At 35.5% G+C, this 24,379-nt stretch overlaps 1 protein-coding gene across 2 annotated transcripts in view; it reads left to right on the forward strand.

Annotated features, from left to right (window-relative positions):
• The window catches only part of sptb (spectrin, beta, erythrocytic), a 58,660-nt gene that overhangs the window by 3,850 nt on the left and 30,431 nt on the right, over positions 1-24,379 (forward strand). Inside the window, exons 2-11 of one of the 2 annotated variants that reach the window (XM_058056014.1) lie at positions 4,180-4,453; positions 13,947-14,098; positions 20,501-20,674; positions 21,043-21,140; positions 23,023-23,103; positions 23,168-23,283; positions 23,353-23,465; positions 23,529-23,716; positions 23,800-23,917; positions 23,983-24,141. In XM_058056014.1, coding sequence (XP_057911997.1) covers positions 4,306-4,453; positions 13,947-14,098; positions 20,501-20,674; positions 21,043-21,140; positions 23,023-23,103; positions 23,168-23,283; positions 23,353-23,465; positions 23,529-23,716; positions 23,800-23,917; positions 23,983-24,141 — 1,347 coding nt within the window. In that variant the 5' untranslated portion in view covers positions 4,180-4,305. Of the gene's footprint in view, positions 1-4,179; positions 4,454-8,458; positions 9,028-13,946; positions 14,099-20,500; positions 20,675-21,042; positions 21,141-23,022; positions 23,104-23,167; positions 23,284-23,352; positions 23,466-23,528; positions 23,717-23,799; positions 23,918-23,982; positions 24,142-24,379 lie in introns of those variants that run through there. The other variant, XM_058056013.1, reaches the window with a different exon arrangement.

The raw sequence follows: 24,379 nt of genomic DNA on the forward strand, positions 1-24,379 counted from the left end.
CGGTCCTTAAAAACAGTCAACGTCATCTGATATATAGAGGATCTTTGACTGGTGTTTTTGTAGTAGGTCCTTAAAAACAGTCAAAGTCACTTGAAATATAGAGGATCTTTGATGTTTTTGTAGTAGGTCCTTAAAAACAGTCGAAGTCACCTGATATATAGAGGATCTTTGACTGGCGTTTTTGTAGTCGGTCCTTAAAAACAGTCCAGGTCACCTGATATATAGAGGATCTTTGACTGGTGTTTTTGTAGTAGGTCCTTAAAAACAGTCCAGGTCACCTGATATATAGAGGATCTTTGACTGGGGTTTTTGTAGTAGGTCCTTAAAAACAGTCAAAGTCAACTGAAATATAGAGGATCTTTGACTGGCGTTTTTGTAGTAGGTCCTTAAAAACAGTCAGTCACCTGATATATAGAGGATCTTTGACTGGCGTTTTTGCAGTTGGTCCATAAAATAGTGGAGGGGTCCTGTCATATAGATGATCTTTGTGTGTTTGTAGTAAGTTCTTAAAAACAGCACAGTGCTCTAGGATCTTTGTTTTGTAAGTTCTTGAAAACAGCACAGCCGTCCTGTCGTATAAAGGATCTTTGACTGTTTTCATAGTAGCTCTTTAAAAACATCATATTGAGGATCTTTGACAGTGGAACACTCCTGTAATGTAAAGGATCTTTGACTGCCATTTATATATAGTAGGTGTGTAAAACCAGCAGAGCGCTCCTGTCGTATAGAGCATCTTTGACTTGAATTTTTGTGCAGTTTTGCAGTACAGTAAAAGGATCTTTGACTGTTCTGTGGGTTATCTGGCTCCTGTCATATAGAGGATCTTTGACTGTTTAATTCCGCGGGCCTTTAAAAAGAGTGGAGTGCTCCTGTTATATAGAGGATCTTTGACTGTTTAATTCCGCGGGCCTTTCAAAAGAAAGAGCGGAGTGCTCCTGTCATATAGAGGATCTTTGACTGTTTAATTCCGCGGGCCTTTAAAAAGAGTGGAGTGCTCCTGTTATATAGAGGATCTTTGACTGTTTAATTCCGCGGGCCTTTAAAAAGAGTGGAGTGCTCCTGTCATATAGAGGATCTTTGACTGTTTTGTGGGTTATCTGACTCCTGTCATATAGAGGATCTTTGACTGTTTAATTCCGCGGGCCTTTCAAAAGAAAGAGCGGAGTGCTCCTGTCATATAGAGGATCTTTGACTGTTTAATTCCGCGGGCCTTTAAAAAGAGTGGAGTGCTCCTGTCATATAGAGGATCTTTGACTGTTTAATTCCGTGGGCCTTTAAATAAAAAGAGTGGAGTGCTCCTGTTATATGGAGGATCTTTGACTGTTTAATTCCGTGGGCCTTTCAAAAGAAAGAGCGGAGTGCTCCTGTCATATAGAGGATCTTTGACTGTTTAATTCTGTGGGCCTTTAAATAAAAAGAGCGGAGTGCTCCTGTCATATAGAGGATCTTTGACTGTTTAATTCCGCGGGCCTTTCAAAGTGGAGTGCTCCTGTCATATAGAGGATCTTTGACTGTTTAATTCCGCGGGCCTTTAAAAAGAGTGGAGTGCTCCTGTCATATAGAGGATCTTTGACTGTTTAATTCCGTGAGCCTTTCAAAAGAAAGAGCGGAGTGCTCCTATCATATAGAGGATCTTTGACTGTTTAATTCCGCGGGCCTTTAAAAAGAGTGGAGTGCTCCTGTTATATAGAGGATCTTTGACTGTTTATTTCCGTGGGCCTTTAAATAAAAAGAGCGGAGTGCTCCTGTCAAATAGAAGATCTTTGGCTGATGTTTGTGCAGTAGAAGTTTGTCCTCTTGTTCCGCTGTTATTGGTCACCCCCCCCCCCCCCCTCCATTGACAGTTAGTCCAGTCCAGGTTGTGTGTGTGTTAAGGTGATAAGGACATCCCCCCGTGGTGGGTGGTGCTTCCACGGACCCCCCCCCCCCCCCGCCCCCAGGTGGTTGATAAGGTCCTCTGTGGACATGTGATAGCGAGAGCAGGAGGAGGGAAACCTGAAGGAGGCGTCACTCAACATGGCCCCCGACGGTAGAAACCATCATCATCAGGAGTGGGCTGGGGGGGGGGCAACCCCCCAACCCCCACCCCCGGAGGACTGGTGGCAGTACGCTTGTTTTGGGGTATTTGCACCTCCCACCTCTAAAGGTGGGGCATTTCATCCAGGATGTCGTCACTTGGTGCTGTACTGGTGCCCCCCCACCCCCGCCCCCCACCCCCACCACACACACACTTAAAGAGAGCTATGTCATAGTCAGATAGAGCTATCTATCTGTGGGGGGGGGTCAGAGTGACAAAATGGAGGCCCAGGACGCCATGTTAGATGTACACCACTGTTGCTACATTGTAAGTTTTTTTTTATTGTCATTTATACAGCAGTGTTTTTGCACACAGGGAGGGGGTCCGATCATTTTTTTGGCTTCAAACTGCAAACTAAAATTTGGGTTAACAAGCAGGCATAGCCGAGGACGACTGTGCTAGCAGCGCTAGCTTTAGCAGAGCACTAATCGGTCATCAACACGCCAATAAAATGTAAATACATTGTAGCCGTTTCTTTCATTTAGTCCATATTGTGTCAAACTATTGACAGGAACTACTTCAAATTAAAAGCACTAAATGAATACAAAGCCACCGTCCACCAGTACCAGCCTGGACGTGTTTTTCCGAGTACTTGTGTACCGAACAAATATATATATATACGTTAGCACTCAATGCTATGCATTCCCACGTAGTGTCAGCATTTGGGGGCAAATAACTTAGAAGTGGCTTTCAAAACTGTGCTTAACTTCTTTTTACACTTGTACGCCAATTAGGGTAAGTCACATTATTTTTTAGCTTCTGAGCGTCATTTTTGTTTACACTTCCCACCTTATTCCCGACACCAGGGGTGTCCACAAAGAATTAAAAAAAAAAAACATCTAACAAAAAAGTACATTTTACAGGAATAATGTAATATTATAAAGCAAAATGTCATTTTAGTTGCAAAAAGTTGAAAAATAAATTGTTGCAGGATTAAAAAAATATATATATATATATAAATATATAAAATATATAATATATATATAATGTAGTTTTAGTAGAAAGTTGTTTAAGTTGTAAAAATATTTACAAAAATTATATATATAATTATTTATATATAAATATATAAAATATATAATATTACTATAATATATATAATCTAAATATATATGGTATTTTAGTAGAAAGTTGAAAAATAAATTGTTGCAGAAAAAAATATCTTAAAAATTATATATATAATTATATATATAATATATAAAATATACAATATTAATATAATATATATAATATATATATATAATGTCATTTTAGTAGAAAGTTGAAAAATTAATTATTGCAGAAAAAATATTTTAAAAATTATATATATATAAAATTAACAATATAATATAATATATAATATAAATATATTTAAATATATGTCATTTTAGTAGAAAGTTAAAATTGTTGCAGAAAAAATATTTTGAAAAATTATATATACATAATTATTTATATATAAATATACAAAATCTATAATATTAATATAATATATATATATATATAATCTAAATATGTCATATGTCATTTTAGTAGAAAGTTGAAAAATAAATTGTTGCAGAAAAAATATTAAAAAAATTATATATATATATATATATATATATATATATATATATATATATATAATATACAATATTAATATAATATATATAATAAAAATATATATAAATATATAATGTCATTTTAATAGAAAGTTTTTATTCATATATATATAAATATATAAAATTTACAATATAATATATTGATAAATATATATATATATATATATATATATATATATATATATATATATATATATATATATATATATATATATATATATATATATATATATATAAATGTCCAAATGTAGTCAAAATATTATGGGAATTAAATCATCATTACGAGATTATGAGAAGAAAACGAAGACAAGAAGAACTAATTTGGGGCCAATTAGGTTGGAGAAAAAGTTCTGATCCAGGAATAAAGTCATAATCTGATGAAAAGAAATATTTGGAAATATTTGGAAATATTTGGAAAAGCAACTTATTTTCCTGACTTCAATGCTGACGTGGATTACAGTCGATGAAATCCTAACAAAATCTTAACTGAATCCCTCATAGCGTGTCTGCCCCCCCCCCTTCTTCCAGACCACAACCAGGACAGGAATCTTCTCATTTTAAGAGGACCTGAGGACGGACGCCCACCGACGTCCCACCACCACCACCACCACCACCGCCCCCCCTACCCCCCGGGACCCGTGGTGACCAGCGGCCATGACGTCCACCACAGACTTTGACAACGTGGAGATCACCCAGCAGTACAGCCACGTCAACACTCGCTTCGAGATGCCCGACGAGGAGCTGGACAACGACAACAGCTCCGCCAGGCTCTTTGAGCGCTCTCGGATCAAGGCCCTCGCAGGTGGGTGCCCCGCCTCCGTCCGTGTGTGTGTGTGTGTGTGTGTGTGTGAGAACAGCTGAGTCGTCCGGTTGGGATCGCTCACGGATTCCTGGAATGGTTTCTCCTCGTCTGACGGACGCAGACAGCTGCCACTCATAGCTCACACAGGCGGAATATTTGTGGAATTTTCTGCCGTTTAAAATAGTTCTTCTGATGAGGAAGGACGGAAAGACGGTTGAATTTTTAGTCGTACTTTTAACAAAAATTCTGGACAAATCCCATAAAGTCTTACCTCAATGTCAAAAGTCCATGTGTAAATAAAGTTTTTTGGCTTTTAGAACACATCCCCAATTTTTCCATTTTCTACAAAAATGACTACGACTTAAATTAAACGACTTTTGACTACATTTTCACATTTTTTATATATATTTGTATTATATATATTATATTTTAAATTTTATATATTTATATATATATAAATAAAAACTTTCTACTAAAATGACATTATATATATTTATATATATTTTTATTATATATATTATATTAATATTGTATATTTTATATATATGATTATATATATATAGATATATTTTTTAAAATATTTTTTCTGCAACAATTTATTTTTCAACTTTCTACTAAAATTACATATTTAGATTATATATATATTATATTAATATCATAGATTTTATATATTTATATATAAATATGTATGTATAATTTTTAAAATATTTTTTCTGCAACAATTTCAACTTTCTACTAAAATGATATATATATTATATATATTATATATATATTAATATTGTATATTATATATAATTTTTAAAATATTTTTTCTGCAACAATTTATTTAACTTTAAAATGACATATATATATTTATATTATATATTATAGTAATATTATAGGTTTTATATATTTATATATAAATAATTATATATATATAAGTTTAAATATTTTTCTGCAACAATTTATTTTTCAACTTTCTACTAAAATGCCATATATATTTATATTATATATATTATATTAATATTGTATATTTTATATATTTATAATTATATATAATTTTTTAAATATTTTTTCTGCTGCAATTTATTTTTCAACTTTCTACTAAAATGACATTATATATATTTATATATATATATTTATATTATATTAATATTGTATATTGTATATATTATATAAATGATTATATATGTATATAATTTTAAAAATATTTTTTCTGCAACAATTTATTTTTCAATTTTCTACTAAAATGACATATATAATTAGATGATATATATTATAGTAATATTATAGATTTTATATATTTATATATAAATAATTATATGTATAATTTTTTAAAATGTTTTTTCTGCAACAATTTATTTTTCAACTTTCTACTAAAATGACATATATATATTTATATTATGTATATTATATTCCTAAGCTGACATATCAACAAAGACAACAAATTCCAAATCTATGATATTTTGTCCGTATGACTATAGGGTTGCTAGTTCATGTCTGAAGGGCTCTAATAATAAAAGTATTTAGAAGATGGTAAACAGGTTTTCCATGTCTTAAATATCTTAATTGTTTATTACGTCTACTTATTTGGGTAATCAGAGTGTCAAGGTGACATAGGGGTGCTATTTTATGTCTAGAGGGCTCTAATAAATGCTTATTTAGAAGATCATAAACAGATTTTCTATGGTATAACTACAAAAATATTACAAATAAGCACTCATATGCCGCAGATATCTTAACTTAACACAACCAATTAACTACTATGAACAAGGGTATTTCTAATAAGTAATTAGAGAAGGTCCAAAATGAAGTTAAAATAAACCCCATGGAGTAATACCTCATATTAGAGGCCATAATGAAGGCATTCCAAATATATGATTACTTAGTCCATATGTCCTCAAACGATGTCAAAATGGCCGTAAAACATGTTTTGTTGTTGTTTTGCTAGAACATGTTCCAACCCCCACATCTTATTATATCCGATTTTCTCCAAAATGAGGGCATTCCAAATCTTATGATATTTTGTCCATATGACTATAGGGTTGCTAGTTCATGTCTGAAGGGCTCTAATAATAAAAGTATTTAGAAGATGGTAAACAGGTTTTCCATGTTTTAAATATCTTAATTGTTTATTATGTCTACTTATTTGGGTAATAGGAATGTCAAGGTGACATAGGGGTGCTATTTTATTTCTAGAGGGCTCTAATAAATGCTTATTTAGAAGATCATAAACAGATTTTCTATGGTATAACTACAAAAATATTACAAATAAGCACTCATATGCCGCAGACATGCACTTAACACAACCAATTAACTGCTATGAACAAGGGTATTTCTAATAAGTAATTAGAGAAGGTCCAAAATGAAGTTAAAATAAACCCCACGGAGTCATACCTCATATTAGAGGCCATAATGAGGGCTTTCCAAATATATGATTACTTAGTCCATATGTCCTCAAACGATGTCAAAATGGCCGTAAAACATGTTTTGTTGTTGTTTTGCTAGAACATGTTCCAACCCCCACATCTTATTATATCCGATTTTCTCCAAAATGAGGGCATTCCAAATCTTATGATATTTTGTCCATATGACTATAGGGTTGCTAGTTCATGTCTGAAGGGCTCTAATAATAAAAGTATTTAGAAGATGGTAAACAGGTTTTCCATGTTTTAAATATCTTAATTGTTTATTATGTCTACTTATTTGGGTAATAGGAATGTCAAGGTGACATAGGGGTGCTATTTTATTTCTAGAGGGCTCTAATAAATGCTTATTTAGAAGATCATAAACAGATTTTCTATGGTATAACTACAAAAATATTACAAATAAGCACTCCTATGCCGCAGACATGCACTTAACACAACCAATTAACTGCTATGAACAAGGGTATTTCTAATAAGTAATTAGAGAAGGTCCAAAATGAAGTTAAAATAAACCCCACGGAGTCATACCTCATATTAGAGGCCATAATGAGGGCTTTCCAAATATATGATTACTTAGTCCATATGTCCTCAAATGATGTCAAAATGGCCGTAAAACATGTTTTGTTGTTGTTTTGCTAGAACATGTCCCAACCCCCACATCTTATCATATCCGATTGTCTCCAAACTTGGTGAACTTATAGCCCAAATGAGGGCATTCCAAATCTATAATATTTGTCCTTATGACTATAGGGTTGCTAGTTCATGTCTGAAGGGCTCTAATAATAAAAGTATTTAGAAGATGGTAAACAGGTTTTCCATGTTTTAAATATCTTAATTGTTTATTATGTCTACTATTATGTGACATAGGGGTGCTATTTTATGTCTAGAGGGTTCTAATCATGTCAAAATGCTTATTTAGAATATCATAAACAGATTTTCTATACTCGAACTACAAAAATATTACAAATAAGCACTCATATGCCGCAGATATCTTAACTTAACACAACCAATTAACTGCTATGAACAAGGGTATTTCTAATAAGTAATTAGAGAAGGTCCAAAATGAAGTTAAAATAAACCCCACGGAGTAATACCTCATATTAGAGGCCTCGATGAGCGCATTCCGGATATGTAAATATTTCATAACCACGACCTGATATGAGCATGTTTTCCCCTGTGAAACGACTTTTGGACTTATCGGTTGTGCCAGATCAAAGAGAACCAGGCGGGGCCAAGTTAGAAAACGAAAGATGTCACATTGCATCCTTCTTCCAGGCAAGCGCTCGTCTTCCCGGTGGTGCAGGGTCGATATTCGGGGTATGAGTGCTGCTGTAATGTAATCAGCCTTTCAACATGGAGGGCGGCGTGCAGGGGAGGGGCGGATGATGATCTCCTTAAACTGGACCTAAAAAAGGACGTTTTTCAGGACACTTGTTGGCTCGGTAAAATTCAAAACAGTATCATACCCGCCTTGTTCGGCAATGAGAACATTGGAAAAGAAACTAAACGAGAAAGCTTCTGAGAGTGAGAGAAAGAGGAGGGGCTGGGGTGGGCGGATGCCAGGAGTAGGAACCAAGACGGGAGGTGGAAAGGAGGACAGAGCGGCAGGAAACGGAGTAGAGAAGAGACGTGGAGCTTGTTCTTAGGGTGGGGGGGGGTCTCGCTGGTTGAAGATGAGCAGCCCGTGCCTGCTCCGGGCCGCCCCCATCAGCCAGCCCCGACTCCGAGACGTCAGGATCAGCTTGAAGTCCGGCAGTCGGGAGAACGCGTCCACCGCCGCTCGGGACTACGCAAAAGCGGAACATGAGACCTCTCAGCGCTTTGGGGGGAGCGCCGCCCGGAGCAAGAGCACCCCGCCGGTGCACCGCGCCCTCAAACATGACCCCAAGAGGCCGCCCAAGAAGCCGGAGCATCACATGGAAAAAAACGGCACTCTCCTCCTGCAAGTGCCGCTCTCTCTACCGGGAATCTCGCCCATCTCGTCACTGTCATCATCCGCCCACACTTCTGGGCGTCAGCGCCCCTCTCCGGGTCCCCGCACCGCAGTTTACCCTTCCCCGTCGTCCTCCTCGTCCGCGCGGAGCATGAAACGTGCGCGTTGGCTGAGCACCAGCGCCTCCAACATCTACTTCAACTCCATCCTGGATGGACGCTTCAGGCAGCTGCAAGGTACACCACCCGGGGGGTGGGGGGTTCCCGGGAGCCCCTTCCACCCTCTTTGCCTTGCATGTATTAGCTAGTCATTTATTTATTTATTTATCTGGAGGACGTTGTGGCGTTGCCCCAGTTGTTCGCTGACTCGGTTTTCAATTATTTACAACCTCAACGCCTTAAAAAAAAAAAAAAAAAAAAAAAAAAAGCTTGGAATGTTTTTTTTTTTTTTTTTTTCCCCAAAGTCGTTCACGGAAAACAAACATGCTTTTTTTTTCTTTTTTCTCCCTGCCGGAGTTTTAATAGACGCTCCCTGGCAAGTTTGCTGTCACTGTGCATCTTTGTTAGCTAGCAGGATGCTACGCGGTGCCCCTAATGACAGCGGTGCATTAGTGGGGAGGGGGGAGGGGGCGGGGGGGTGCAGAGGGGGGGTAACATAGAGCAAAGTCATGCTTTCAGGCATCGGCTCGTTATGTCTGGCAAAAAACTTGACTTATAAGAAGTTTTCTTTCCACATTCTAAAAATTTGAAGGAAAATAGAAAATTCAAATTCAGTCATTTTCCAACAATAAAATGAAAGTAAAATAGCAATAGTACAATAAAATAAAGTTAAAAAAAATTTAATGAAGGAAAATGGAAAATACAACAGTCATTTTCCAACAATAAAATAAAGTAAAATAATAATAGTACAACAAATTAAGTAAAAAATAAAATAAAATTTAATGAAGGAAAATAGAAAATTCAACAGTCATTTTCTAACAAAAAAAGCAAAACAGTAATAGTACAATAAAATAAAGTAAAAAATAAAATAAAATTTAATGAAGGAAAATAGAAAATTCAAGTCATTTTCCAACCCAACAATAAAATAAAGTAAAATAGTAATATTACAATCACAAAGTAAAAAATAAAATTTAATGAAGGAAAATAGAAAATTCAAGTCATTTTCCAACAATAAAATTAATTAAAATAGTAATAGTACAATAAAATAAAGTAAAAAAATCAAATAAAATTTAATGAAGGAAAATAGAAAATTCAACAGTCATTTTCTAACCAAAAATAAAGTAAAATAGTAATAGTACAATAAAAGTAAATAATAAAATAAAATTTAATGAAGGAAAATAGAAAATTCAAGTCATTTTCCAACAACAAAATAAAGTAAAATAGTAATAGTATAGTAAAATAAAGTAAAAAATCTAATAAAATTTAATGAAGGAAAATAGAAAATTCAACAGTCATTTTCCAACAATAAAATAAAGTAAAAAATCAAATAAAATTTAATGAAAGAAAATAGAAAATTCAATTCATTCAGTCATTTTCCAACAACACAATAAAGTAAAATAGTAATGGTACAATAAAATAAAGTAAAATGGTAATAGTACAATAAAATAAAGTAAAAAAATCAAATAAAATTTAATGAAGGAAAATAGAAAATTCAAGTCATTTTCCAACAATAAAATAAAGTAAAATATTAATAGTACAATAAAATAAAGTAAAAAAACAAATAAAATTTCATACATAATAAAGACCAGCGGTTCCCAGTTTCTTTTCTTTCCACATTCTAAAAATTTGAAGGAAAATAGAAAATTCAAATTCAGTCATTTTCCAACAATAAAATAAAGTAAAATAGTAATAGTACAATCAAATAAATTTAAAAATGAAATAAAATTTAAGACATAATAAAGACCAGCGTTCTTCTTTCCACATTCTAAAAATTTGAAGGAAAATAGAAAATTCAACAGTCATTTTCCAACAAAAAAATCAAGTAAAATAGTAATAGTACAATCCATTTAATTAAAATTAAAATGTAATCTAACAAGACATTCATCATTTTATGGGAATAATATAAAAATATAATTAGCAGTATAAAGTGGACATTATCTGGGGACTCGTACAGGAACTTTGTACGACGTACGCCGCCACAGGGAGGTGCCCCCAGGACATAGTTAGTTAGTGACGCAGGCGTGCAAGTCGTGTTCGAGTCCGGGATGAGCTGACACTGGTTAAAAAAACAAAAAAGTAAGCAATGTGGAAGCAATGGTACATAAAAGAACAAGGAAAACCCATCAGCATGAATAAATCATGGCCGCCTTTCGCTACAGTCAGGGAGTGAATAAGTCAAGCAAACAGACGAGTCTTTAGTCACTCTTGGACTGATATGCAGAGAAGAAAACAGGAAGTGGTCAAGGAGTGACTTTTTTATGAAAATAAACGACCGTGATGTCGTTAAGTAGCTTTTTTGGACTGAGTCATTAACTCTTTTAACTTGAAATTTCTCATACACGGATCGGTTTCAAAGCTTCCTCTGTCATTGTTAACGTTGGTCCGCCTTCTGGGCAGGACTTGGACTATTTGTGATCGCACGCACTTGGAGGCTGATGATGATGAGCCGCTTCTTTGAAATTGACATGACTTTTTCATGACCTGCGTGCTGTTGCTAGGCAGAGACCGTCATCATTTATTGACTTGATTACATTGTTTATGTCCACGCCGCATCACACCCTCAGAAACCAGGGGGGTCCAATATGTGGGGCTGGAGCCATTTGCAGTGGGGGGGGGGGTTTGGCCTACAGCACAATTTAAAAACGACATATAAAAATTATTAAATAATTTAAAAATATTTTTAAAAATTATTAAAATTATTTTAAATATTATTATTTATAAATATAAATATTATTATTAAAATTATTAAGTAATTAAATTATAAAAATAAATTATAAAAATATATAATAAATTATATAAATTATATAAATTATATATATTATATTATATATTTATTTAAATGAATACATATGTTATATATTGCATGTATTCTACAAAATATGCAAAAGATATTTAAATATATATATTTAAATACTATATATTTAATAAAATTATTATTTATAATAAATTTATATATTTATTATAAATATATATGAAATATATATATGAAATATATATGAAAAATAATAGCAGAAATCTTTCAAAAGAAAATATATTTTCTAGACTTTTGAGAAACATTAAATCTGAGGAAAGTCAAGTTGCAGAAAAGTCAAAATAGCACGAGAATAAAATCATAATTACAAAATCAAATGTCCAAGAAGAAAAAAAAATTGGAAAATGAAAACAAAAAAAAACAACAACAGCAGAAATGGAAATCCAGCTGTAAATTAATTTAGTTAACTAAAGTTAACTTACTTTAGTTAGCAGTTAATTGAGTTTCTTAATTTTAACAATAAATTCCAAATATTATGAGATAAATTCCAAATATTCAGAGAAAGTTGTTTTCTAACGAGACAAAAAGTCACCATTTTACAACCAAAAAGTTAAAAAAAATAATGTAATTTTTAGCAGCATAGGGTTGAAATATTAAAGAAAAAAAAGTTCCAATATTCTGTGAATAAAGTCATACTATTACAAAAAAATATATATGAAAATTATTGATCTAATTATATATATATTATATTATTTATTTAAATGAATACAAATATTTATATTGCATGTATTCTACAAAATCTGCATTAAATCTTAGGAAAGTGAAGTTGCAGAAAAGTCAAAATAGCATGAGGATAAAGTCATAATTATGGAAATCCAGCCGTAAATTAATTTAGGTAACTAAAGTTAACTTACTTTAGTTAGCAGTTAATTTAGTTTCTTAATTTTAACAATAAATTCCAAATATTATGAGATAAATTCCAAATATTCAGAGAAAGTTGTTTTCTAAAGAGAAGTGAAAAAGTTAAAAAAATAATTTAATTTTTAGTCGCATAGGGTTGAAATATTAAAGAAAAAAAAGTTCCAATATTCTGTGAATAAAGTCATAATATTACAAAAAAATATATATGAAAATGATTGATCAAATTATATATTATATTATTTATTTAAATGAATACATATATTTATATTGCATGTATTCTACAAAATATGCAAAAATATTTAAATATATATATTTAAATATATATGAAAAATAATAGCAGACATTTTTCAAAACAAAATATATTTTCTAGACTTTTGAGAAACATTAAATCTTAGGAAAGTTGAAAGTTGCAGAAAAGTCAAAATAGCACGAGAATAAAGTCATAATTACAAAATCAAATGTACAAGAAGAAAAAAAAATATTGGAAAATAACAAAAAAAACAATCAATTTAGTTAACTAAAGTTAACTTACTTTAGTTAGCAGTTAATTTAGTTTCTTAATTTTAACAATAAATTCCAAATATTATGAGATAAATTCCAAATATTCAGAGAAAGTTGTTTTCTAACGAGACAAAAAGTCACCATTTTACAACCAAAAAGTTAAAAAAAATAATGTAATTTTTAGCAGCATAGGGTTGAAATATTAAAGAAAAAAAAGTTCCAATATTCTGTGAATAAAGTCATAATATTACAAAAAATATATATATGAAAATTATTGATCTAATTATATATATATTATATTATTTTTTTAAATGAATACAAATATTTATATTGCATGTATTCTACAAAATCTGCATTAAATCTTAGGAAAGTGAAGTTGCAGAAAAGTCAAAGTAGCATGAGGATAAAGTCATAATTATGGAAATCCAGCCATAAATTAATTTAGTTAACTAAAGTTAACTTACTTTAGTTAGCAGTTAATTTAGTTTAATTTTAACAATAAATTCCAAATATTATGAGATAAATTCCAAATATTCAGAGAAAGTTGTTTTTTAACGAGACTAAAAGTCAAAAAGTAGTCATAAAAAAAGTCATAAATAATAAAAATTTTAGCAGCATAGGGTTGAAATATTAAAGAAAAAAAAGTTCCAATATTCTGTAAATAAAGTCATAATATTACAAAAAAAAAATATATGAAAATGATTGATCAAATGTGACGAATTATTAGGAAAGTGAAGAAAAAACAGAAATGGGAAAAGCAGCTGTGATATTCCGAGAATAAAGCTGAGATGAAAATACGGAAGTGTTGTTTTGTTCCGTGCAGACGAGCGAGAGGCGGTCCAGAAGAAGACCTTCACCAAATGGGTCAACTCCATCCTGTCCCGAGTCACCTGTCGCATCTCCGACCTCTACCTGGACCTGCGTGACGGACGCATGCTCATCAAATTGTTGGAGGTGCTGTCTGGTGAAAAACTGGTGAGGAATAAAAACGTTTGAGTCCCACAGCAACACAAAAGTTGGAATCTCAGGAGACAAAAGTCGGAATTTTACCAGGAAAAAGCAGTACTACTTATTGATGTATTACTACTACTACTAACAGGAGCCAAGCTACGATTTTTGTTATTTAACTACAAGTCTAGCTAGCTTGTTGGCTAGCTATGAGCTAACACCAACTAGCTAACACTAAACACTAACTAGCATGGAGTCTGGAAATGAGAAACGACCAGCTTTTTCTCCTCGTTTCCAGCTAACTTATTAGCTAGCTAACACTATGAGCTAACACTAACTAGCATATACTCTGGAAATGACAAACAACCAGCCTTTTCTCCTTGTTTCCAGCTAGTTTATTAGCTAGCTATGAGCTAACACTAACTAGCATGGATTCTGGAAATGAGGAACTACCAGCTTTCCCCCCTTGTTTCCAGCTAACGTATTAGCTAGCTATTAGCTAACACTAACTAGCATAGAGTCTGGAAATGAGAAACTACCAGCTTTTTCCCCTTGAGCTTATTAGCTAGCTATGAGCTAACACTAACTAGCATAGAGTCTGGAAATGAGAACCTACCAGCTTTTTCCCCTTGTTTCCAGCTAGCTTATTAGCTAACTAGGAGCTAACACTAACTAGTATGGAGTCTGGAAATGATGAACTACCAGCTTTTTCCCCTTGAGCTTATTAGCTAGCTATGAGCTAACACTAACTAGCATAGAGTCTGGAAATGAGAAACTACCAGCTTTTTCCCCTTGAGCTTATTAGCTAGCTATAAGCTAACACTAACTAGCATAGAGTCTGGAAATGAGGAACTACCAGCTTTTTCCCCTTGTTTCCAGCTAGCTTATTAGCTAGCTAGGAGCTAACACTAACTAGTATGGAGTCTGGAAATGAGAAACTACCAGCTTTTTCCCCTTGTTTCCAGTTAGCTTATTCGCTAGCTAGGAGCTAACACTAACTAGCATAGTCTGGAAATGAGAAACGACCTGCTTTTCCCCCTTGTTTCCAGCTAACCTATGAGCTAGCTGTTAGCTAACACTAACTAGCATAGTCTGGAAATGAGAAACTACCAGCTTTTTCCCCTTGAGCTTATTAGCTAGCTATGAGCTAACACTAACTAGCATAGTCTGGAAATGAGAACCTACTAGCTTTTTCCCCTTGTTTCCAGCTAGCTTATTCGCTAGCTAGGAGCTAACACTAACTAGCATAGAGTCTGGAAATGAGAACCTACCAGCTTTTTCCCCTTGTTTCCAGTTAGCTTATTCGCTAGCTAGGAGCTAACACTAACTAGCATAGTCTGGAAATGAGAAACTACCAGTTTTTCCCCTTTTTTCCAGCTAGCTATGAGCTAACACTAACTAGCATGGAGTCTGGAAATGAGGAACTTCCAGCTTTTTCCCCTTGTTTCCAGCTAACGTATTAGCTAGCTATTAGCTAACACTAACTAGCATGGAGTCTGGAAATGAGGAACTTCCAGCTTTTCCCCCTTGTTTCCAGTTAGCTTATTAGCTAGCTATTAGCTAACACTAACTAGCATAGTCTGGAAATGAGAAACTACCAGCTTTTTCCCCTTGTTTCCAGCTAACGTATTAGCCAACGTATTAGCCAACTATTAGCTAACACTAACTAGCATAGTCTGGAAATGAGAAATGACCTGCTTTTTCCCCTTGTTTCCAGCTAGCTTATTAGCTAGCTATGAGCTAACACTAACTAGCATAGAGTCTGGAAATGAGAAACTACCAGCTTTTTCCCCTTGAGCTTATTAGCTAGCTATGAGCTAACACTAACTAGCACAGAGTCAGGAAAAGAGAACCTACCAGCTTTTTCCCCTTGTTTCCAGTTAGCTTATTCGCTAGCTAGGAGCTAACACTAACTAGCATAGTCTGGAAATGAGAAACTACCAGTTTTTTCCCCTTGTTTCCAGCTAGCTATGAGCTAACACTAACTAGCATAGAGTCTGGAAATGAGAAACAACCTGCTTTTTCCTCTTGTTTCCAGTTAGCTTATTAGCTAGCTATGAGCTAACACTAACTAGCATAGAGTCTGGAAATGAGAAACTACCAGCTTTTTCCCCTTGAGCTTATTAGCTAGCTATAAGCTAACACTAACTAGCATAGAGTCTGGAAATAATGAACTACCAGCTTTTTCCCCTTGTTTCCAGTTAGCTTATTAGCTAGCTATGAGCTAACACTAACTAGCATAGAGTCTGGAAATGAGGAACTACCAGCTTTTTCCCCTTGAGCTTATTAGCTAGCTATGAGCTAACACTAACTAGCATAGAGTCTGGAAATGAGAAACTACCAGCTTTTCCCCCTTGTTTCCAGCTAGCTTATTAGCTAACTAGGAGCTAACACTAACTAGCATAGTCTGGAAATGAGAACCTACTAGCTTTTTCCCCTTGAGCTTATTAGCTAGCTATGAGCTAACACTAACTAGCATAGAGTCTGGAAATGAGAACCTACCAGCTTTTCCCCCTTGTTTCCAGCTAGCTTATTCGCTAGCTAGGAGCTAACACTAACTAGCATAGTCTGGAAATGAGAACCTACTAGCTTTTTCCCCTTGAGCTTATTAGCTAGCTATGAGCTAACACTAACTAGCATAGAGTCTGGAAATGAGAAACTACCAGTTTTTCCCCTTTTTTCCAGCTAGCTATGAGCTAACACTAACTAGCATGGAGTCTGGAAATGAGGAACTTCCAGCTTTTTCCCCTTGTTTCCAGCTAACGTATTAGCTAGCTATTAGCTAACACTAACTAGCATGGAGTCTGGAAATGAGGAACTTCCAGCTTTTCCCCCTTGTTTCCAGTTAGCTTATTAGCTAGCTATTAGCTAACACTAACTAGCATAGTCTGGAAATGAGAAACTACCAGCTTTTTCCCCTTGTTTCCAGCTAACGTATTAGCCAACGTATTAGCCAACTATTAGCTAACACTAACTAGCATAGTCTGGAAATGAGAAATGACCTGCTTTTTCCCCTTGTTTCCAGCTAGCTTATTAGCTAGCTATGAGCTAACACTAACTAGCATAGAGTCTGGAAATGAGAAACTACCAGCTTTTTCCCCTTGAGCTTATTAGCTAGCTATGAGCTAACACTAACTAGCACAGAGTCAGGAAAAGAGAACCTACCAGCTTTTTCCCCTTGTTTCCAGTTAGCTTATTCGCTAGCTAGGAGCTAACACTAACTAGCATAGTCTGGAAATGAGAAACTACCAGTTTTTTCCCCTTGTTTCCAGCTAGCTATGAGCTAACACTAACTAGCATAGAGTCTGGAAATGAGAAACAACCTGCTTTTTCCTCTTGTTTCCAGTTAGCTTATTAGCTAGCTATGAGCTAACACTAACTAGCATAGAGTCTGGAAATGAGAAACTACCAGCTTTTTCCCCTTGAGCTTATTAGCTAGCTATAAGCTAACACTAACTAGCATAGAGTCTGGAAATAATGAACTACCAGCTTTTTCCCCTTGTTTCCAGTTAGCTTATTAGCTAGCTATGAGCTAACACTAACTAGCATAGAGTCTGGAAATGAGGAACTACCAGCTTTTTCCCCTTGAGCTTATTAGCTAGCTATGAGCTAACACTAACTAGCATAGAGTCTGGAAATGAGAAACTACCAGCTTTTCCCCCTTGTTTCCAGCTAGCTTATTAGCTAACTAGGAGCTAACACTAACTAGCATAGTCTGGAAATGAGAACCTACTAGCTTTTTCCCCTTGAGCTTATTAGCTAGCTATGAGCTAACACTAACTAGCATAGAGTCTGGAAATGAGAACCTACCAGCTTTTCCCCCTTGTTTCCAGCTAGCTTATTCGCTAGCTAGGAGCTAACACTAACTAGCATAGAGTCTGGAAATGAGAAACTACCAGCTTTTTCCCCTTGTTTCCAGTTAGCCTATTAGCTAGCTATGAGCTAACACTAACTAGCATAGAGTCTGGAAATGAGGAACTACCAGCTTTTTCCCCTTGAGCTTATTAGCTAGCTATGAGCTAACACTAACTAGCATAGAGTCTAGAAATGAGAAACTACCAGCTTTTCCCCCTTGTTTCCAGCTAGCTTATTAGCTAACTAGGAGCTAACACTAACTAGCATAGTCTGGAAATGAGAACCTACCAGCTTTTCCCTTGTTTCCAGCTAGCTTATTAGCTAACTAGGAGCTAACACTAACTAGTATGGAGTCTGGAAATGAGAACCTACCAGCTTTTTCCCCTTGTTTCCAGTTAGCTTATTCGCTAGCTAGGAGCTAACACTAACTAGCATAGTCTGGAAATGAGAAATGACCTGCTTTTTCCTCTTGTTTCCAGCTAGCTTATTAGCTAGCTATGAGCTAACACTAACTAGCATAGAGTCTGGAAATGAGAACCTACCAGCTTTTCCCCCTTGTTTCCAGCTAGCTTATTAGCTAACTAGGAGCTAACACTAACTAGTATGGAGTCTGGAAATGAGAACCTACCAGCTTTTTCCCCTTGTTTCCAGTTAGCTTATTCGCTAGCTAGGAGCTAACACTAACTAGCATAGAGTCTGGAAATGAGAACCTACCAGCTTTTCCCCCTTGTTTCCAGCTAGCTTATTAGCTAACTAGGAGCTAACACTAACTAGTATGGAGTCTGGAAATGAGAACCTACCAGCTTTTTCCCCTTGTTTCCAGTTAGCTTATTCGCTAGCTAGGAGCTAACACTAACTAGCATAGTCTGGAAATGAGAAATGACCTGCTTTTTCCTCTTGTTTCCAGCTAGCTTATTAGCTAGCTATGAGCTAACACTAACTAGCATAGAGTCTGGAAATGAGGAACTTCCAGCTTTTCCCCCTTGTTTCCAGCTAATGTATTAGCTAGCTATTAGCTAACACTAACTAGCATAGAGTCTGGAAATGAGAAACAACCTGCTTTTTCCCCTTGTTTCCAGTTAGCTTATTCGCTAGCTAGGAGCTAACACTAACTAGCATAGCCTGGAAATGAGAAACTACCAGTTTTTTCTCCTTGTTTCCAGCTAGCTATGAGCTAACACTAACTAGCATAGTCTGGAAATGAGAAACAACCTGCTTTTTCCTCTTGTTTCCAGCTAGCTTATTAGCTAGCGATGAGCTAACACTAACTAGCATGGAGTCTGGAAATGAGGAACTTCCAGCTTTTCCCCCTTGTTTCCAGCTAACGTATTAGCTAGCTATTAGCTAACACTAACTAGCATAGTCTGGAAATGAGAAACGACCAGCTTTTTCCCCTTGCTTCCAGCTAACGTATTAGCTAGCTATTAGCTAACACTAACTAGCATAGTCTGGAAATGAGAAACGACCTGCTTTTTCCCCTTGTTTCCAGCTAACGTATTAGCTAGCTATTAGCTAACACTAACTAGCATAGTCTGGAAATGAGAAACTACCAGCTTTTTCCCCTTGTTTCCAGCTAACGTATTAGCCAACGTATTAGCCAACTATTAACTAACACTAACTAGCATAGTCTGGAAATGAGAAATGACCTGCTTTTTCCCCTTGTTTCCAGCTAGCTTATTAGCTAACTAGGAGCTAACACTAACTAGCATAGTCTGGAAATGAGAAACAACCTGCTTTCCCCCTTGTTTCCAGCTAGCTTATTAGCTAGCTAGGAGCTAACACTAACTAGCATAGTCCGGAAATGAGAAACTACCAGCTTTTCCCCCTTGTTTCCAGCTAGCTTATTAGCTAGCTATAAGCTAACACTAACTAGCATAGAGTCTGGAAATGAGGAACTACCAGCTTTTTCCTCTTGTTTCCAGCTAGCTTATTAGCTAGCTATGAGCTAACACCAACTAGCATATAGTCTGGAAATGAGAACCTACCAGCTTTTTCCCCTTTTTTCCAGCTAGCTATGAGCTAACACTAACTAGCATGGATTCTGGAAATGAGGAACTACCAGCTTTTCCCCCTTGTTTCCAGCTAACGTATTAGCTAGCTATTAGCTAACACTAACTAGCATAGTCTGGAAATGAGGAACTACCAGCTTTTTCCCCTTGTTTCCAGCTAACGTATTAGCTAGCTATTAGCTAACACTAACTAGCATAGTCTGGAAATGAGAAACAACCTGCTTTTTCCTCTTGTTTCCAGTTAGCTTATTAGCTACCTATTAGCTAACACTAACTAGCATAGAGTCTGGAAATGAGGAACTACCAGCTTTTCCCTTGTTTCCGGCTAGCTTATTAGCTAGCTATGAGCTAACACTAACTAGCATAGTCTGGAAATGAGAAACGACCTGCTTTCTCACCTTGTTTCCAGCTAGCTTATTAGCTAGCTATGAGCTAAATAAAAAAAAATTCTGAAAATTATTTATTACTTACAATTTTTATAAAAATTTTATTATATACTTGGAATTTTTCTAAAATTCCAAAACATCAAAAAATAATTCATTTTGTGTGTGTTTGCCGTGTTCAGCCCAAGCCCACCAAGGGCCGGATGCGGATCCACTGCCTGGAGAACGTGGACAAGGCCCTGCAGTTCCTCAAGGAGCAGAGGGTCCACTTGGAGAATATGGGCTCTCACGACATCGTGGACGGAAACCACCGCCTCATCTTGGGCCTCATCTGGACCATCATCCTCCGCTTCCAGGTTAGCTTCCAGTCTCGCTTGAGTGTGTTTTTTTTTTTTAGCGGCAACATCAGAACGCGTCTTTTTGACTTTCTTGACGGGGGCGAGTATTTATTTTTAATTTGGCAGCGAGGCTGCTATTTTTAGTTCAAACAATATGGCCGTCTGCATTATTCACGTGTGAAACTGAGGAGTTAAAAAAAAAAAAAAGTTGACTTGTGAGTCTTTTGAGTTTGCCGGCGCTAAATTTAGTCGCCTCCGAGGACTGGTCACATGACTGCTCTCATTACTAACCTCCACCTTGTTCTTCTTTAGCGGCTCTACTGTACGTACCGTAATACTAACACGTACTAGATCTGACATGCTAACGTCCGTTTTGTCCTCATCAGATCCAGGACATCATCGTGGAGACCGGTCAGGCCGACCAGAAGGAGACCCGCTCGGCCAAAGACGCTCTTCTTCTGTGGTGTCAGATGAAAACCGCAGGGTCAGTCTGGGGGCCATTTGTATCCCGCGTCTGTTTTATTATTGTCCCGTCGCACATAATAAAAATATTTTATTTTATTTTATTTTATTTTATTTTATTTTATTTTATTTTATTTTATTTTATTTTATTTTATTTTATTTTATTTTATTTTATTTTATTTTATTTTATTTTATTTTATTTCATTTCATTTTATTTCATTTTATTATTTTATTATTTTATTATTTTATTATTTTATTTTATTTATAATATATTTAATATATAATTTCACAAGAATAATTCAAGAAAAAATATAATTTTTATAAAATAATGTCAAATAACGTAATTTTATGTATCATGTATCATTCAAGCTAGCTAAATAACGACTTCCATTTGTATTTTTTTATTTTATTTTATTTTATTTATAATATATTTAATATATAATTTCACAAGAATAATTCAAGAAAAAATATAATTTTTATAAAATAATGTAAAATAACGTAATTTTATGTATCATGTATCATTCAAGCTAGCTAAATAACGACTTCCATTTGTATTTTTTTCCAAGTTTATTTCAAATTTTAGGGTCACATTTTTTATACTTGCTAATTAGTTAGCTGAGCTTTACTTGGTTAAGCTAGGTAAATGCGGGCTGACAAGAATAATTCAAGAAAAAAATCATAATTTTTAAAGTAATGTCAAATAACGTCATTTTATGTATCATGTATCATTCAAGCTAGCTAAATAACTACTTGCATATGTGTTTTTTTCCAAGTTTATTTCAAATTTTAGCGTCACATTTTTTATACTTGCTAATTAGTTAGCTGAGCTTTACTTGGTTAAGCTAGGTAAATGCGGGCTGACAAGAATAATTCAAGAAAAAATCATAATTTTTAAAAAAGTAATGTCAAATAACGTCATTTTATGTATCATGTATCATTCAAGCTAGCTAAATAACGACTTCCATTTGTATTTTTTTCCAAGTTTATTTAAAATTTTAGGGTCACATTTTTTATACTTGCTAATTAGTTAACTGAGCTTTACTTGGTTAAGCTAGGTAAATGCGGGCTGACAAGAATATTTCAAGAAAAAATGATAATTTTTAGAAAATAATGTCAAATAACATCATTTTATGTAACATGTATCATGTATCATTCAAGCTAGCTAAATAACTACTTGCATTTGTGTTTTTTTCCAAGTTTATTTCAAATTTTAGGGTCACATTTTTTATACTTGCTAATTAGTTAGCGGAGCTTTACTTGGTTAAGCTAGGCAAATGCGGGCTGACAAGAATAATTCAAGAAAAAAATCATAATTTTAGAAAATAATCAAATAACATCATTATATGTATCATGTATCGTTCAAGCTAGCTAAATAACTATTTCCATTCGTTTTTATTTCCAAGTTTATTTCAAATTTTAGGGTGACATTTTTCTTTATACTTGCTAATTAGTTAGCTGAGCTTTACTTGGTTAAGCTAGGTAAATTCGGGGAAAAAAGTTGAATAAAAGTTTGAAAAATGAACAGCTACGATTTATTCTCTTGACTAGTTTAGCTAGCTACTTAGCTAGCTAGCTATGTAATCTAGCTAGCTACGATTTATTCTCTTGACTAGTTTAGTTAGCTACTTAGCTAGCTAGCTATGAGCTAATACTGTAGTAAGTGTGAGATTGTAGCCTGCTAGCCAGTCATAGCCAGTTTTCATCTATGCTACGCTATGCTAGCAGCTTATATAGTCACTTTTATTATGTAGCGAACAATCATAGAAGAAAAACTAGCTTGCCTCTTGTTGATCATTTGAAGCACTTGATCCATTGTTTTTTTAGCATTTAGCTAAATAAACAGCATGGAGAGAAGCTCGCTATCCGCTAGCTTGAAAGCTCAACACGTTGTTTTGTTTTTGCAGCTATCCCAACGTCAACATCACAAACTTTACCACCAGCTGGAAAGACGGCATGGCCTTCAACGCCCTCATACACAAACACCGGTAAGCTAACGTGCTAAATATACAAAGCAGAAACATGCTAATGGATTTTTGCTCGCTCTCCCAGACCAGATCTGGTGGACTACAACAATCTGAAGCGGTCCAATCCAACCCACAACCTCCACAATGCCTTCAACGTGGCAGAGAAACAACTAGGCGTGGCCAAGCTTTTAGATCCAGAAGGTAACGTGGAGTCAAAACAAAAATGAAACATCATGTCCGCATTGAGCTGTACCTCGCCGTGTTTGGTAGACGTCTTCACCGAGAACCCAGACGAGAAGTCCATCATCACGTACGTGGTGGCGTTCTACCATTACTTCTCCAAGATGAAGCAACTCGCCGTGGAGGGCAAGAGAGTTGGAAAGGTAAGCTGAGAAGATGATACGGTTCCTCCTGAGAAAAGTTTCTCCTAATTCTGTGTTCATCAGGTCCTGGACCACGCCATCGAGACGGAGAAGATGATCGACAAGTACGAGACGTTAGCGTCGGACCTGCTGGCTTGGATCGAGCAGACCGTCGTCGTGCTGAACAACCGCAAACTGGCCAACTCGCTGTCGGGCGTTCAGCAGCAGCTCCAAGCCTTCAACACCTACAGAACCGTGGAGAAGCCACCTAAGTAAGACTTGGAGTCTTTTCGTTCATGGAGATGGAACATGTGGTTCTGGAACGCTTTTTCGTACATCTGCTGCTCTCCAACAGGTTCCAGGAGAAAGGGAATCTGGAGGTGTTGCTCTTCACCATCCAGAGTCGCATGAGGGCCAACAACCAGAGGGTCTACACACCCAAAGATGGAGTTCTAGTTGCTGATATCAACAGGGTGAGAAGACCTGAACATGAACCTTCGGTTCATTGGCTGATGTCCGACCATCTTCTTCTGCTCAGGCGTGGGCGCGACTGGAACGAGCCGAGCATGAGCGAGAACAAGTCCTGAGGGATGAGTTGATTCGTCAGGAGAAGCTGGAGCAGATGGCGAGACGATTCGACCGCAAGGCGGCCATGAGGGAGACGTGGCTCCTGGAGAACCAGCGATTAGTAGCTCAGGTATGTGAGAGAAGTTCATCAAGGAGGTCCAGACTTCCCGATCATCAGCCATTCCATGCAGGTCCTCTTGATCCTGAGGTGTTCCTATGCCAGTTGATGTGTCATGGGGTTTTCCTAAGGCCTCCTATCGGTCTGATGTGCTCTGGAGGCATCCTGACCAGATGTCCGAGCCACTTCTTCTGCTCTTCTCAATGTGGAAGAACATTGTCTCTAGTCTGAGTTTCTCCCTGATGAAACC

This window comes from Doryrhamphus excisus, chromosome 19 (genome assembly GCF_030265055.1).
Source record: "Doryrhamphus excisus isolate RoL2022-K1 chromosome 19, RoL_Dexc_1.0, whole genome shotgun sequence".
NCBI classification, from domain to species: Eukaryota; Metazoa; Chordata; class Actinopteri; order Syngnathiformes; family Syngnathidae; genus Doryrhamphus; species Doryrhamphus excisus.